Raw genomic sequence first — 17,647 nt, 5'->3', positions numbered from 1 at the left:
CAGTGCTGAGTTTGTGTATTTGACATCGGGCATTTTGTTAGACGACTGAGCGGTCTTTGCGTGCGTTGTTTAACGTCAGGCACGTTGTTGAACAGCTAAGGGGGGGGAGGGGGCACGGGGGGTCCTCGTAACAGTATTTACGGAAGTAGACGACGGCGCCATCATCTCCTTCCTAATTCCACTCTGGTTCGTAGTTTTGTCATGTTTTTATTTGCTGCCGCTGGCATTGTTGTCTTTCTTTGGGCCAAGAAAATGGCCGTGGGAAAATCAAAATGCACTCGCTCGGCTTCGCTCGGCTGCTCGTTTTCAAGGTACGTTCGGCTTCGCTCGCTCTGCTTGGGTGTTCAAACCCCGAAAACGAGTTCAAACTCCGAGGCATTTTTGACACAGATATTTTGTTTGAAGTCCAATTTGTCGGATTTCTGAGACGTTCGAACTCCGAGATTCCACTGCAAAGCAACAGGAAATTTGAGAGGCAGACCCACAAACAAGGACGTCGGCCATTTTGTTTTTTGTTGTGGTGAGCTTTGCTCTTTTTGGCTATTATTGGTGTCAACAACAAACTCCGCCCAGATATTCAGTCTGATCGCTTTCATATTGGAATGAGGAATTCTGCAAACAATTTGCATTTTGCTCATCGTGTGCGTTGAAGGCAAAATTGGACGACTTGACAAAAGTGCAACCATGACAGCGCGCCAGCCAATCACGACGCTCCGATTGGCTTCAACGCATCTTGCGGTGGTTGAGAATTTCCCAAATTGACACAAAGCTTGTTAAGAGTTTTGACAGCAACTTGACACATGTTGCTGTTGCGCAATCACACCAAGCGAGCGCCCTGATTGCATTTGCATATTTGGCGGCTGCTCGACAATCACGAGTCCGCAACGCTCGGCGGCGAGGGGCCACTCGAGCCACAAAAACAAGAAGAAGAAAAAGGAACAATAGCCATCTGCAGCGTCTGAAAGGAGGCGGGGCCAAGAAACGCCAAATCACTCGCGCTTGTTTGCCGGTAATAATAAGCAGAATGTTTGAAAATAGAGATGAGAAATTGAGGGTCTTTTGGGACGACGCCCACCAAACGCTTCCTGACAAGGAAGCGAGGAGACGTCTTGTGATCGCAACTTTTTCATCCGTTTTCATTTGATTCATTTTGAGTACCTTGAAAAAAATTCATAAAAGTCGATCTCGTCGAGTATTAAACTTGTTGTAATCCTTTTTCATGGTCATAACGTTTGCAATTTTTGAATATTGGCGGACGGCCATTTTGAGAACTTACGAGGTTTCATCTCGCATCGCAACGTCTGAAGAAATGTTTCAAATATAATATTACATCCCAAACAGGTAAGAAAGATTGTTCAAAAATCTTTTCTTTTTGGATTTACTACAAAAATATGTTGATTGAGTTTGTGGCAGAGAAGAGAAAAAGAAGAAAAAGAAAAAAGAGAAGTTGGCGATGGCGGCAAGACGGCGTGGCGGATTTTTTTAAAACTTTTTCATGACCCTCACTTTTTATTTATTCATCATTTTTAGTGGGATGTGCTTTGTTTTCACGTTTCTTTATTGTGGGTTAAGCAGGTCTCATTTTTAAAGGGATTCATTCAAGCTGTTTTCGCGCCTGTTTTAATGATTCATAAATTTGAGTTTGAGGCGCTTTGATGTCACGTTTTCATTTTGTGCGTCGACTTTTGAAATGGATTCGTTCAAGCTAGCGTAAAAAATCAGCAAAGAAAACAGATCAAAACACGACCATGTGGAAAACATCAACATTTTCCCAATTTTGCGGACACACTTGTTTGTTTTTTGAACCTTCACATAAAAATCTTTTGAATATTAAAGAACAGGACATCAAATGAAATATTTGTTCTTAAAAGAAGACAAAGTGCGACGTGCAACGTGCGACGTGCGACGTGCGACGTCGTGCGACGTGCGACTCACCTGCGCTTGAAGGTGAGAAGGAGGCCGAGGAGGATGACGACGAACATGAGGACGCCCGTGATCACGCCCGCCAACTTGACCGTGCCGTCCACGGGTTTCTCCGGCTCGTAGGCGTCCGAGTCCTGCGTGGAGGCGCCTGCGCGGGAGCACACGCACGCACGTACACACACACGCACGCACGCACGCACAAAGTCAGTCGCGTCATCAAATGTCAGCCGCTCGCAGAGAAAACACACACAGAAAAACACACACACGCGGTGAAGGTCGGTATGAAGTCATGCAGGGAGGTCAACGTCAGGCAACACTTTTGGGCTCAACCTACAAAAATGACTTTTGGGCTTGAAAGTGGCACATTTTCAAGGTGGTTCGGAAAGCAGCCAAATGAGGCCGTTTGAATTTGCCACATGAAATTTGATAAACCTTTCAGGTCATTTTGGGCCATTTTTAAGGCCTTTTGAATAGTTAAAAAAAAAAAAAAAAAGAACGCCAGCCCCAAAGCCCGTTTGACTCAGCAACAGAAAATACCAAAACAGATCCACAAAAAAGTCAAGAACCAAAACAGCATTTTTGTTTGAAGCTATGAGGGTGATTTTGGTGCCTTCCGTCAAATAGTTTTGAAAATGGAGCCAATTTGACTTGGGTGCAAATGTCGAACGTGTCGACCCACAAAAAAAGTCTTGCCCGAAATAGAGCCATTTTAAAATTGCAATGTTTTTTCCCATACAATGTGAACAATTTGGATTTTTTTTCAAATCCCAACCAGGTCGCTTTCACATGCGGAAATCAATATGACATGAATTATGTAATATGTAATATAATATGACTTGTGGCCGTTTCCATCTGTTGTTGTTTTGTGAATATTGAGAGGAGACTCCGTTGCTGTAGGTGGCGCTATATAGTGATGGCAAAATGAAGCTTCATGAAGCACTTGTGATTTTTTTTAAGTCCCCTAGATGGTGCTCTTGGTTGGAAGATGCAGTGGAAATTTAATACATTTCCATTGCACTAGCCTTTATATTTACCTTATTTACCTTTTTATATTAACCAAGAGCACCATCTAGGGGACTTAAAAAAAATCACAAGTGCATCATGAAGCTTCATTTTGCCATCACTAGCTATACACCATTAAGAGATGCCATCCAGCAGTCATTTCAAAAGCAGAAGAAGACCAGGAAGCGACGGCGAATTCTTGATCAACCGAAGCGTTCCTTTGCTGTTTTCCATCCAAAACGGCATCAAGATTGGCTTCTTGGTTTCGCCGCCCCCCCGACATTCTTTACTTTCTGGTCCGCCGTCGCTTTGTGCCGGCAAACGTGCGTGTGCCGTCATATCGGGTCAAACCGCGCCACGTGTGTCCGGTCTTGCCAGCGGTTATTCGCAAAATCCGTTTTGATCGGCAAAATGTGCATTTTCCTTTTTTCTTTTCGCTTCCAAATGCGCCGCCTTCAAGCATAAAAAGGATTTTGCCAATTTTGGGCCCTTTTGGGAATTTCTAAATTTCCCATTTCGTTTTCACATTTCTTGAAAATTCAAATGAAAATGGTTGGATGGAAAGTAATGACACGCAAAGATGGGATTGAACAAAAATCCAACACGGGCCGTTTTGGGCAAAAAAGTCAAAAGTTTGAGGCCGCTCGGCCATCTTGTCGAATGCGAAGCGCTTTCAGCTGTTTGCAGCGGCACTTTGGATTTGAGCGGCTTGTGACGACGACGTTTTCCCCCAAAGCGCTCGGGAATCGACTTGCGTTCGCGAGCGCTTCCGGAAGCGTTCCGGGAAATTGACGTCGGCATGAACGGAAAGAGCGCAAAAGCTTTTAACTGCCGGCAAAATCAATGTCATGCCTTCAAGCTTGTCATGACATTGGCGGCGCCGTGAAAAGCCAGTCGGGGGACGCACGCCGCGTTCCAACCCTCAACTCGGGAACGTTACAAATTCAAGCCGGACAAGAAAACAATGGTTTCTTTTCTGTCGTCCTCCCAATCACATCCCTTTTCCATTTCTTTTTTTCTATTCTTCACAGGATGAATTCTTGCTTGTAAAACCGCCGCCCTCGCAAATATCAATAACTTGAAATAAGGTTTGGTATCGGCCCGAACAAGTTGGTATTTGTTGTATCGATCAAGTTTGCTGTTCTTGAGGCAGATTGTTTGTTTGACTTTGTTGTTGTTTTTCTTTTTGCTTTTCAATACAAACGTGTTTTCGCTGCCGTATTTGCTCTCGTGTGCACATTTCCTCTTTCACATCCTTTTTCACGACATCACGCGACGAGTGCGCGGCTGCGCGGCTGCCATCTGCGGCGCGTTCCCGCACCTCCGTTTGCTTCATCAAAACGCCATCGTGGCGCCCCAGCACGCCCCGGCACTTTCATCACGCGCTGCGGTTTCATCATCCTCCCCGCAGGCGTCCGCCATGGCAGCGCTAGCTGACACATTAGCGCCCGACCCCCATTTGTCCGCACTTGACCGGCTTTGGCGGTTCAAGGCGGCGGATGGGGAGCGCCAGCGAACCACTTTATTGGACCCGCGGCCGTCTGGCTTCATGCTAGCAGGATGCCATTGCTTTCTTAGCATGTTAGCGTGTTAGCAATAGAAATGACACAACATAATTGTCATGGTTCCACCTTTTTGCATTCGGGTCCTTGCTATTTATTAGCGCAGCAACTGTTAGCATCTTAGCATTGATCAACTCTATTTTTCATTTGATTGATTCTTCATTTTTTTATTTGATAAGAGATCGCCATTTTGCCGGCCTGGCTGCAGATCGTTTCTGATCGTTCCTGCAGCATAAAACAACGCTTATGAATACATTGCAGCACAAAAAGCGTCACGATTGCACGATTTCATCCCTTGAAGGTGTTTTGCGTAACCACGACAACAAGCCCAACTATGGTATTGTTCATCATCCGGCGTGTAGGTGTTGTTTCTGCATACGTTTATTTTGATCCATTTGCGGACATGGAGCTATTTTTTAGTTGATCCCGCCCGCCCGCTCGCTCGCTCGCCCGCCCGCTCTCTCTCGCTCTCTCTCGCTCTCTCTCGCTCTCTCTCGCGCTCTCTCGCTCGGATTGCACGCTGAAGCCATCCGAGGGGAATTAGGCCCAAGACCGCAGATATTAAAAAGTTAATCTCATCCAAACACACAAGATTGATTCTTCTGGTAGCGGCCCCGAATGAGATATTAGGTGCATCTTTATTTGACGCCGGCGCGTTTGTTGACGATGCGCAACCTGTTTGGAATATTTCCCGCATAGAGAAATGCGAGCAACTCATATATTATTGAGTATTTACTCAAACATATGTTGAGTGTGCGGACATAAATTGCTGCCATCTTAACGAAACCGTGTGTGTGTGTGTGTGTTTGACGCGGGGGAGGGGGTTAGCCTCCTGTATGGATTAGCTTTCGCATGACTGAGTGTGTTTAACAGGATTACTGATGTGAACGATGCTTCTTGCGTGCGTGCGTGCGTGCGTGCGTGCGTGCGTGCGTGCGTGCGTGCGTTTACTTCAAAGATTTCAACATGCATTGCGTGTGCGCATATTTGTAAGTACTGAATATTTGTTGTTGAGTGCGATCATGTGACTCGTAGCTATTTGGATGGAATCACACGCATCGTAATTACTTGAATAATCGCTTCATCTGTCAATAATTTTTCAATCAATCAAGAGATCGGATAAAAACGTATTATTATTTTTTTAGTTCTGTCCCTTTTAAAAAACTTTTTTTTTTTTATCAGAAAAACTGAATATTATTTCAAAGCAAATGTTTGCAAGTTAGTTTGAGGATTTGGACAATTTCAAGTAGTCGATTCGTTGATGAACTGTTGTTCAATTTGCGTGACTCATTTTGTCTCATATGAGAATTGAATCGGAGTGAATTGTATCGCTTCGCAACGGAGTGATTTGCGTGGCATCGTGATTCTATGGCACGGTATCGTCTCACCTCATGGAACTAATCGTGTTGCCTCGTAATCGGCGTGAATGACATCACATCGCAATTGGCTTGAAGCATAAACTATTGCTTTTGGCATTTTAAATTGCATCGCATGATAATTGGAGTCGTGTATCGGAAATCCGAATGATACGCGAATCGTTTCGCAAGCTATTTGGAGCCAATCATCGTAATTGCAGCGAACGATTTGACTTTGTGCGGCAAGTAAGCCCAGTGAATATTATTGTAATCGAATGGAATGCATAATTGGACTGAAGCATTTCACATGACAATCGTCACGAATCATAATCGATTTCAAAATGACAGCACATATTGACAATCGTACCGATTGTATGATCTGGATGATCGCAATCTAAACAGAGTCATCGTCATCTTGCGTCATTACTTTTCAAATGAGATTTTTGCTTTCCATGGCCCGCTCGTGTTTGTGTGTGCGCGTTTGACACACAAACGCTTCTTTTGACTCATCTTGTATTTCCGTCACGCCGGCTCACCTCACCGCCAGCACCTTATTGCATCAGCGCATTTTTTGTTTTTATTCCGGGCAAGCTGGCCTCTAATGGAAACGCGCATTGCAAGTGACATCTCACGCGCACGCCTGAACAATCGGCAACTAAGTCATTTCCAATTACAAGTGAGGAGCGCTAGCGTCATTAGCCGCAGCGGGAACCGTATTGATTTCTCGACGTACATCGGACAAACGTCAAATTGCCGCGTCGCCGCTTCCTCTCAGCTCGCGGGGACGTCGCGTCGCGCATCGTAATGCCAGCGAATCCATTTCATAGTAACTGTGGCCGAGCCGATCACAAGGAATCGGATCACGTCGGCATCCGTTCGCAACTGGAGTGAATCACATCCGACTGGAATCGGAATCAAAACCGTGATCCAAACCGTCACTTTTGTGATCCGTTGCACCACTCGTCAAAAATGGGTGAAAAATGAGCTATTTGGATTTATTTGACTGCAGTGCAGATGATCTCAAATGATGTTTACTTGCAGAGTTCTTAATTGCACTTTAAGGCTGGAAATGGAATAAAAAGCCTCAAACGGTTTCCCACAGACAAAATGCAGCACGATGGAGGAAACAGCACACGTGCACGCAATCAAATCATAATAATCCATGATCAAGTCATAACGATGATGAAGGAGGAGGAGGAAGAGGAGGATGATGATGGGTGGTCGGCAGAGGTGGCAAATCCGGGTCCAGAAACTAAAAAGCTTGCCCACATTTTGGCTTTAGCCCTCGCTGCTAGCTAGCTAGCTCCCTAGCTCGCTAGCATGAGTGGCTAAAGCCAAACTGCGGCAGGTTTTTTTACATTCTGGACCCGGATTTGCCAGTTCTGGTGGTTGGTGGGTCTGTCGAACATGAGAGGTTTTTTGGTTGTGTTTTTTTTTTGTGAGCGTGTTGACGACGGTGATCGTGTGATGAGACGAGAAGCAAATAGTCTGCCTGTAAAGCAATAATCACCTTCGCTTGGGATGACTAGAATGTACGGCGTGGTTATTTGTCCCCTACCTATCACCACTAAGGAGCAGCAGGGCCGCACGTGACGTCCCGCCGCCGGCCAGCATGAGAAGGGGGGGGGGGGGGGGGGAACAAAAACACACACAAAAAAAGGAAAGAAGAAGAAAGAAGAAAAAACGTCTAAGAAAATTGGACAAGAGTGACATCAACAAACACGCAAGAGAAGCGGTGCGAGGGCTGCCGGCATGTTCGGACCTCCATGGAACGCTGGAAAGCAAATTAAGGGGCGGGAAAAGCGGCCACAAGGACAAGATGGAGGAACAAACTTTGTGGCTCAAACCAAGCGCGAAAAAACATCAACGACGCGTCACAAAGGCAGACGAGCACAAACAACAGGAAAGTTGAGCAAATATTCAAATTCACACCCTCAACATACTTTGACTTTGCAATCAAGTCTCAAGAAGCCACGCCCCAAAGCATATGACAAGGACGGCCATTTTGGTTTGAGGTGGCGGCAGCCATTTCATCAATTCTTGGGGTTGCTTTTTGAAAAGCCAGATTGACTGCAACATGAAATTTGGTCACAATTTCAATCATCAGCTCACAACACACACAAAAATCACAGCAAGGCAGCCATTTTAGTTTGAGGCAGCCATTTTAGTTTGAGGCGGCCATTTTAGGCTCCATTTGACCATTTCCAGGAGTGCTCTTATTTTGGGGGGGAAATGATTTAGCAGCATGGAATGTAGTAGAAATATGTATTGACTTATTTAAGAAGCCAAAAGACACAGAAAGGCAACCTTTGAAGTTTCAAGTGCGGCAGCCATTTTAGGGTCTGTTTAAAAAAAATTCCACGTGCGGATGAAAGTTTTGGAAAATTCCTCCTCCTAAGCCAGATTGACTCCACGACATGAAATGTGGTGGACAGTTTTGCTCTTTTTGCTCTTCATGTGTTCGTCCACAAAAACGCCCCAAAAAACACAAGCCGCCATTTTGCTTCCAAGCAAACCTTTGAGGGATCCGAGCGTCCTGGAAGAGTTTCTTCAAATGAATTCAGGCCAGTTTGACTTACGGTAGCGACTTGGAATTCGGTAGGAACGTCGTCCATCAAGAGCAGACCCACAAAAAAAGGAGTCTTAAAAAACAGGGGGCGTGTTTTTGGTGGTTTTGGTTTGAAACGGACATTTCTGACAACTGCCGTCCTGCTGGCGTGAAGAAGTCGACACGCCAGTTATTTTCATCTGCCGTCTTTGGCAAAAGTCTGGGCAAGTTCGGAGAACCTCTGCTCTACAACAGCTTTTATTTTGGCGGGCCGCATCCTTAATGTCTGATTCGCGATGTGTTGCTTGTCGGATGTATTTTTAGCTCCAAACGCCATCGAAGGGGTTGGCCCAAAACATCCGTCGACGCCGCTGACTCGTCGTCATCATCGTCAACCGATCTTCATCATCAGCTACCGCCATCTTTTTTTTTTCTAAGAGTTGCATCGTGTGATGCTTTGCACAGCCAGCCACAAAGTTACACGTAACGCACACGCACACGCACACACACACACGCACACGCAAACAGAGGAAACGAGAGCATGTTTGATTGACAGGCCCAAGCAAGCAAGCAAGCGGCTGGTGAGAGGAGGCGAAAAAATGCTGAGTCATGAAATCATGCAGGAGAACGTGTCCATGTTGATTGAGGTGGGCGGGACCGGGTTCTGCGTGCGTGTGCGTGCGTGTGCGTGTGTTAGATGCAACCCCGGAGCAGCACAACGTCAATTAGTGGCCAAAAGTATTTGGACAGTGACAAGACGTGTTCTTTCAAACAATACAAGAAGCCTCATTCGGACGCTGGCTTGAAAAGTTGCTTTCAAATGTTCGCTTGAATCACTAAAGATTGTTGCAAATCTTACTTTCCAAGCTTGCAAACTTCAAACAAACACATTTCAAACCCTAACCCGGCTTGAAAGCGGGACTTAAACGTGCATTTTGTTGCATTGTAGCCTTCTGTGAAAGTGTGAAAAGTTACCAATAAAGAATTGTAAATAAAAAGAAAGGACGCGTGACTTAGAAAGCCAAAGCTCATCTTGCGAGCCTCATTTAAAAAAACAACCCAAGTTTGGAACCCGATTTTGAACATTTGAAATGCTTAACTTGCCTTGAAAATGTACATTCTGAACTCTACAAAATGATGACGTCATAAAACATTACATTATTTAAGTATAAATGGAAAAACGGATTTAAAATCGAATGAACTGTAAGAATTTTGTCTTGAACTAAAATAAAATGTGATTGATGATTGTTGAGTGTCCAAATACTTTTGGATGGAACTGCACATGCTAGGCTAGCATTGCTAGCATTAGCGCCGGCCGCAGCCTTCGTGTCAACAAAGACAACAACAGCAAGAGGTGGACGGACGCTCGTACCTTTGTTAGCCAGACGCACGCAGTTGATTTTGGTTTCCTGCAACCCAAAGAGACGAGACACAACATTGAAGGCGCATTTCAGTCACGCATGAACATTTGCAAACGATGGCTTGGAACGTTGACGGCGTTGTCTTGCGATACTTGACCAGTCCCAAATGTTTTTCATCTTTGCACGATTGCCAAACGCACGACACGCGCACACGCAACGCATTTTCATCACTGGCAGGTAAAACTCATGCCAGACGGTGCGTGTGCGCGTGTGCGCGCGCGTGTGCGCGTTGAATTTCCTGAAAAGTGGTCATTTTGGAGATGCGAGGATCAACTAATTATAATGCAGCATATGTGCGTCATTTTTTTATTTAAAAACAACAACAACAACTTAATTGCTTCTTTGACAAGTAAAAAGCTACAGAAGACGCCAAAGAATGAAGCCGCCGCCGCCGTTGCCGCCGCCGCCGCCACATTTACATAGCGGAGGTGTTGAAAAGGAAAACGTGGACGAGACAATCGTCTTCTATTCCCAACAGCTGCTCACGTTTGACACAAAAGTAAAGAAGTAAAGGAAGGACCTTAAGAGCGCAGAACGGCGACGGAGGCGCGCCCGAGCGTGACGGAAAAGCGGCGCCCAACTTGGGGCGCCACATTCCACTTTCCCGCAATCCTGTCAGGTCTCTTTTATATTGAATACAGAGCAGAGATTGACTTGGCTGCTTTTATTCCCAAGCGACTCGTCTTGGTTTGCGCCTCCCTAAAGCGTTTTCAACATTCGCCAGATTGAAATTCGGTAGACGTCGATCATGAGGAGGGACAAAAACGTCTCAATAAAGACGCGCCGGGAATTTGCTCATTTGGTCATTTTGCTTTGGAGAAGACATTTCATGATTGCTCCGTTTCACGCAACCAGATTTGAAAAATCTGTGGCCCCGCCCCAAAGACCTTTTATTTGAGCCTTTTCTTTTTATTTTTGTAATAACGACCTTTGCTTGAAGCGTTCTCATCAGTTCAGCGGCTTCTGTTTTGCTCCAGCATAAATAAAAAACGTAGAAAAAAATAATAATAATAAATGATCTAAATGTTTTTGGAATCATGGCAAGATTTAAAATAGAAGATTTTTATAAAAAAAAAAATTGGAGCAAATGAGTTTGACCTTGGGTTTATCATAAGAAGGCCCACAAAGACGTCTGAGGAAGCCACGCCCAAAAAGACGGCAAAGGTCAGCCATTGCGCGTTGAAGTGTTGCGAGCCCCGCCCACTCACCCCGCCCACTCACCCCGTTGGCTCTGCTGAGAGCCTGGAAGTAGATGCTGTAGCTTTTGGCGGGGGACAGCGGCGGGTTGGAGAAGCCGCCGTAGCTCTTGTTGTCGCCCACCGTGAAGACTTGCGCCGCCGGCAGATTGGAAGGCGGCAGCTCGGCCGCCATGTAGTACGGCGAGTTGGAGGCGGAGGCGTTGCGGAAGCTGAAGGGCGCCGCGAAGCACTCGGCCTTCTCGGGGGCCGCTCGACGCGACTTGGACTTGCGCTCCTCCTTCACCACCAGCTGGTAGGAACTGATGACATCGCAAGCGAGGGGATCCGTTACGGAACGTTTTCAAACATTTGGACAACAAGCACAAAAAAGGCCACATCTGAAAACACAAGTGGTGTCAACTAGATTGCATTGGAATTGGAATTGGATTTGGATTTGGATTTGGATTTGGATTTGGATTTGGAATTGGATTTGGATTTGGATTTGGAATTGGAATTGGAATTGGAATTGGATTTGGATTTGGAATTGGAATTGGAATTGGATTTGGAATTGGAATTGGAATTGGATTTGGAATTGGAATTGGATTTGGAATTGGAATTGGAATTGGATTTGGATTTGGAATTGGATTTGGAATTGGAATTGGATTTGGAATTGGAATTGGAATTGGATTTGGATTTGGAATTGGATTTGGAATTGGAATTGGATTTGGATTTGGAATTGGAATTGGAATTGGATTTGGATTTGAAATTGGAATTGGAATTGGATTTGGAATTGGATTTGGAATTGGAATTGGAATTGGATTTGGAATTGGAATTGGATTTGGATTTGGAATTGGAATTGGAATGAATTGTGTCACATCGCTGCCAATGGTTGGCAAGCAGTTGAGGGTGTGACCCCGCCTACTGGCCCAAGCCAGCTGGGATAGGCTCCAGCACCCCCCTTGTGAGGACTAAGCAGCTAAGAAAAAGGATGGATGGATGGATGGATGGATGGATGGATGGATGGATGGATGGATGTCACATGATAATGAAAGAAAGGTCAATCTAAATTGCAAGTGAAACGGCTCATTGCATCGAGAATCAAATTGTATTGCAAACAGAACGAATGCTATCGTTTAGCTTTTGCTGTGAGTCAGAATGAGAGTGACTCGCGCATGTTCACATTATTATAGAGACAATCATTGGAGCGCCTCATATTGCGTCAGGCACTAATTGCAAGGAGATGGTAAGAAATCTTCATCCCAACAAATTGAATGGTAGCAGAAGTGAATCTGATACGAGTCAATCCAACCAGAGAAGGAATCGAATCGTGTTCAAATTGCAACAGGACTGAACGATGTCACACGGAGACAATTCGTGAATCGTCATTTCGGTGTCTTTGAAAGCGGGTCAATATCTGGAGTGAATTGAATCAAATGTTATCCGTCCACGTCTGTTGGCAAGTAGCAAACGTCGGGTATTGTTGTTCGATGCCCCCCCCCCTCCCGTTCCTCAACTTTGCCGTTTACCGATTGGTTGAGGGCTCTTTAGCGGCGTCCCTCCGCAATGAGCTCCCTCGCCACGCCATCACGCAATTACAAGCAATTACCGGCAATTAGGAAAATGTGCGTTTGCGGAGACCAATCAGGGCCGAGTCCCGTCTGGCCGGCTTTCATTAAGACCAAAATTGCTGACGACCGCAAGATGCGCCGGATCGGCCGTCTTCGCTTTTGCTCTTTTGTTGATGAAAGATCCGTTTTCAAAGCCCCTCGACGAGCGCCGCCGGCGAGCGCGTTTGTCTCCCCGACTAAATAAAAGCTGGCAAAATCAAATCGCATGAAATGAGCCCGCTCACCTTCTGTCTTTGATTGCATTCATCGGAGTCATTAGAGAGCGGGCGGGCGGGCGGACGGGCGAGCGGGCGGGCGGGCGGGCGGACGGGCGAGCGGGCGGGCGGGCGGGCGGACGGGCGAGCGGGCGGGCGGACGGGCGAGCGGGCGGGCAGACGGGCGAGCGGGCGGGCGGGCGGGCGGGCTAGCGAGCGGGCGGGCGAGCGGGCGGGAGAGCGGACGGGCGGTCAAGCGAGCGGGTGGGCGGGCGGGCGGACGGGCGGGCGAGCGAGCGGGCGGGCGGGCGAGCGGGCGGGCGAGCGGGCGGGCGGGCGGGCGGGCTAGCGAGCGGGCGGGCGAGCGGGCGGGAGAGCGGACGGGCGGTCAAGCGAGCGGGTGGGCGGGCGGGCGGACGGGCGGGCGAGCGAGCGGGCGGGCGAGCGGGCGGGAGAGCGGACGGGCGGTCAAGCGAGCGGGTGGGCGGGCGGGCGGACGGGCGGGCGAGCGAGCGGGCGGGCGGGCGAGCGGGCGGGCGAGCGGGCGGGCGGGCGAGCGGGCGGGCGGTCAAGCGAGCGGGTGGGCAGGCGGGCAAGGTTTTGCTCCACACAAATCGGTTAAAAAAAAAATTAAAAATTTTTTGTATTTTAAGGTTTTCTTGAAATGAACTGTTCACATGAATTTAAAAGTTACACTTATGAAAGACCTGACTTTAAGACAATTCATTTTAATTTATGTTCACAATTATTATAATCATTAATAAACTAAATCAATCAGTTACTGCCTCCGCAATAGTTTTTTAAATTTATTTATGTAATGTTGGTGGACTTTTTTATCATGTCCTTGATAGTTAAGAAGAATTCATGTTCCATAATGAATCAATATCAATTGAATCCAATCGGAAAGAATCGAATGGAACGGAACTCTTGTGAATCGAAATGGAATCGATTGAGGCCATTTGAATGAGTCATCGACCTCAAAGCCGCACGAACCCCGACAATACCAACCAAAGCAAAAGCTAACCCAACAAATGGAAGTCATCTGCAGTGGAACCCGTGTCAAAAAAATGTGTGGTGAATGACCTGATTGGCGCCCCCCGCGACTTGGCGGGCTTCAGCAGGACGGTGATGGTGGAGTCCGTCTCGTTGAGCGGCGCCTCCGACTCGTACTCGGGCATCATCGGGGCTGCGGGAGAAGACGACAGCGCCGTCAAAGTTAAAGGTCGCTCACGTTGACACCGACGGACGGCTCGGGACGCCTTCGGCCGCGTGTCAACGTGCCCCAAAAACATCAACATTTGCGAGTCATTAACGCCCGGACGGCGTTTTCATTGAATCTTCACATCAACAAGATGGCTGACAGCGCGACATTTCAAGTGGAAGCCAAAAAAGCAGCACCTTTTTCCTTTTTTTTTCTTTTTTGTCACTTGCTGTCTCTCGGCAACGTGTCGCTGGCAGAGGATGACGGACGAGCGCAGGTCCGAAGGAAAGGTCTTGCTGAAGCTCAAGATGGCGTCCGACCATCAGTAGAGTTCGCTCGGATTTATTGATTGATTCGATTGATTTATTGGCCAAGTATGTAAAAAGACACGAGGAATTTTGCATGTTGGAATTTAGGCCTGATATGCTCGACTTCATTTTCTTTCTTCTTCTTCTTTTTTTCTTGTTTCTTCCTGGGCTTGTGTGGCCCGGAAAGTTGACCGCCTTGCTTTTATTGCGGTGACATTTGCGAAGCGGCTGACAATCAAATGGTAAAAGTCAAGATAAAAATGGAATAGCTTAAAGAAAGACAGAAAAAAGAAAGGAAGAAAAGGACAAGATCACAAAAGCAGGTCAGCCCGGACAAAAAGAAACAATTGGACTGGAATCAAATGTTTTTGGTTTGAGAAGTCGGGAGTTAATTGCATCATTCGTTGCGTCATCACACTTTCATGTTTTATGGCGAGTCGTCAAGCTCCGCCCACATGCTCCGCCCACATGCGCGTCCACTTCTTGGCAATTGAGCCTCCCAAATTGCCGGCTTCAAATTTGGTCGAAATCAGACAAAACAAGTTGTTTTTTGAAAGAGAGCCGGAAACGCCCAAAGTGAGACTTTTCGACGAGTGCTGTCAAAGTTCAAGCGCGAACTCATTGATTAACCACAAAACATGATTGCATGAATCGCGTATTAACGCCGATTAATCCCACCATTGGTTTTGAGCGCAGATGTTACTTCAGCGTGACGGCGGCTGCTCACGTTTCAGCAACAAACTCAACTACTTGCATTCAAGTCAACTGACAAAATGGTGATGATATTTTTTTTCTATTTTAAATGATGCAAGTAATTCGTTGCTTAGAAAAAGAGGATGAGCGCGTGCAGCGGATCCAAAATGTTGAAGACGTCCTCATCATATTAAATGTCCCAAAATCAGCATCTTTTTACGTCAGCCATTAATGGAAATTCCACGATGTGATTCATCTGATTAAAAAATGTCATCATTTACAGACAAAATGGCGGCATTTGTTCCTCTTTTCAGGCAAGAACTCCAGTCCTGACATCTTTAAAACAAAATGGCTGCCATCCTGTGTTTTCAGGCACGGCTTCCTCACGCCATTTTGTTGGCCAACGCACGCTAGACACGTCGACCGCATTTCTGAATGCCGAGTCCAACTTGCTTCGGAGACTGAATTGAAAAAACGCAGCCTAAAATGTCCCATTTGTATCCTGATGTTTGATTTCCAGTTTTCAAGCAGTCGACCCACGTTCAAGTTGCTCAGCCGCTCCCCCCCCCCCTCTGCATCCGAAGCAAGCCGTAAAATGGCTGCTGCAAAGCAAAATGGCCGACTTTTCTGGCATGGCTTCTCCAGACTTTTGGAGGCGGACCAAATTTGTCCCAATGTTCCCCGATGACGCCGAACGTGCTCACCTGCTATCTTGGTGCTAATGTGGGCGTTGACGGCGGGGCCCGCCCCTTTGCTGGTGGAGGCTTTGAGGGTGAAGAAATAGGCGGTGCCCGGCTGCAGGGCCACAAACAGGTGCTGCGTCTCATTGCTGGGCTTGGTCACCTTCCCCCACTGGGTGGTCAGGTCGGCGCTGGGGTCCAGCGAGCTCAGGCCTTTGTAGGTGATCTGGAAGGCAGACGAGCGGTCAAACGTTGGCGAGACGCGCGGCCTTTTGACTCCCGCGCACGAATGGTCGCAAAATGGAAGCGCGAGACGTCGGTCACAACGTCAGAAGGTGCAAGAAGACGTTTATGCGGCCACAAAAGCCGTCTCGCTTTTTCAGGTTGTTGTATTTGAGTGTCGGGTCAGAGGCCGTCAAAACCAAAGCCCTTTTCACACTGCGCTCAGCAAGACGCAATGTGTCATTTATTTATCGTATATATAAATATATATAGTTGTTTTTATTTCCATTGATATGTTTTTATACAATTTTTGAATGATATTTTTACATACATTTTTATTTCCACTTTTATTGATTTATTTTCCCTTTTTTTTCTTCCTAAACGTTGACCTCGAGTCCTAATCCAATAAACTGACTTGAGCATGTGACATTTCTGGCTGTATTTTTGCTCAAAATGACACAAAAGCGGCCGATGTGCTTCAAAATAAAGCTCTTGCCAAAAAGAAGTGGCGGAACGCAGCGGTTCAAGATGTCCGTTGCTCGGGTGCAAAGCCAGTGCGGAGGCCGGATGGGAACAACAAGCGCAACGAAAAACATGTGAAACATTTGAGAACACCGACGTCACATCGATCATGTCCTGGTGAAGCAGCATGTGGCTACGAGTCAAGGCGTGACGCATGTCTTTCATCGTCATCGAGGAAGGAGACGCCGGTGCATACAACGAGGCGCTCGCTCTAAAGTGGTCATGCCAGTGCAAAGCTCAGGCCCACACACACAAAAAGAAAAAGAAAAAGAAAAAAAAAAAAAGCTTTGCTCTTCTCTCTTCATAATGAGCAAACACTGCCAACAACGGGGCGCTCTCAACAGTTCAAAACCCAATCCAAATACTGCCTATCAGGTCTGACTGAAACAAATAATAAATAAAGGATGCATTCTCTTTGTGAGGTGCATGTACTCATGGTGGATAACGAGGCGCTCTAAAGCGGCAACATCAGCCGTCATGTTTGACATGAATTTTTGTTCTCTTCCACCTTCTCTCCATGGCATGCGCACACTCACGGCTGATAACGAGGCGCTCCAAAATGGCCTCGCAAATGCAAAGCCAAGTCCAAACGCTAGCTAACGTTTCGGCTGCTGCGTCGCCGTCGTTCATTGTTGTGCAAAACAGTCGTCACTCAGGATGACATTTTCAAAAGTCGTTGGTCGGGCCTTGGCGGAGGTCACACCCGCAGCACTTTCTATCTTTTCAGGGAAAAACAAAAATGCTTTTGTCTTCTCTTTCTTGGCATTTAACTCCCGCGCCGCTAAACAAATCAGCGCCTCTCGGGACAAAACCTTTGGCGGACAAAAAGCGGCGATTCGCGAGCCGAGCCGCCGACGCTCGATACGCATTCTCGCCGTCCAAAGGCCGCCGCGACTTGCGCGTTGCTTTGCTCCGCCCGCGTGTCTTTTGCTGACGTTGCGTCGACGAGCGAGCCGAGTCGCATGTCGGGACCTTCCCCGGCAAACGTCGCACAAATGCGCGTCTGCTGAGTTCGTCGAGGGCAAATAATGACGTATTGACATTTATTAAAAAGCGTTGGACGTCTTTTTAATAAGCTGTCAAAGGCGGCGTCGTTTCTTGTGATGTAGCGGCCGTCATTATCGAACCTAACGACGTCAGCGGCGGCGGCCGACTGTGCTCGGACCGCCGCAGATCCCGCCAGCGAGTGCGCAGGCTTGTGTGTGCGTCA

The 17,647-nt window shown here is 47.1% G+C and overlaps 1 protein-coding gene across 13 annotated transcripts in view; it reads right to left on the bottom strand.

Moving 5' to 3' along the window:
- Positions 1–17,647, bottom strand: part of ptprt (protein tyrosine phosphatase receptor type T) — a 108,310-nt gene that overhangs the window by 39,676 nt on the left and 50,987 nt on the right. For 9 of the 13 annotated variants that reach the window (XM_077578428.1, XM_077578427.1, XM_077578426.1 and 6 more), the window contains 6 exons: positions 15,718–15,919; positions 13,895–13,997; positions 11,033–11,309; positions 9,763–9,799; positions 7,353–7,409; positions 1,936–2,071 (listed from right to left, as the gene is read on the bottom strand). In XM_077578428.1, the coding sequence (XP_077434554.1) occupies positions 1,936–2,071; positions 7,353–7,409; positions 9,763–9,799; positions 11,033–11,309; positions 13,895–13,997; positions 15,718–15,919 (812 nt within the window). The remainder of the gene's footprint in view (positions 1–1,935; positions 2,072–7,352; positions 7,410–9,762; positions 9,800–11,032; positions 11,310–13,894; positions 13,998–15,717; positions 15,920–17,647) is intronic. The other 4 variants (XM_077578431.1, XM_077578434.1, XM_077578439.1 and 1 more) reach the window with 1 other exon arrangement.

This window comes from Vanacampus margaritifer, chromosome 10 (genome assembly GCF_051991255.1).
Source record: "Vanacampus margaritifer isolate UIUO_Vmar chromosome 10, RoL_Vmar_1.0, whole genome shotgun sequence".
Classification (NCBI taxonomy): domain Eukaryota; kingdom Metazoa; phylum Chordata; class Actinopteri; order Syngnathiformes; family Syngnathidae; genus Vanacampus; species Vanacampus margaritifer.
This window is presented reverse-complemented; position numbering and strand designations above follow the sequence as displayed.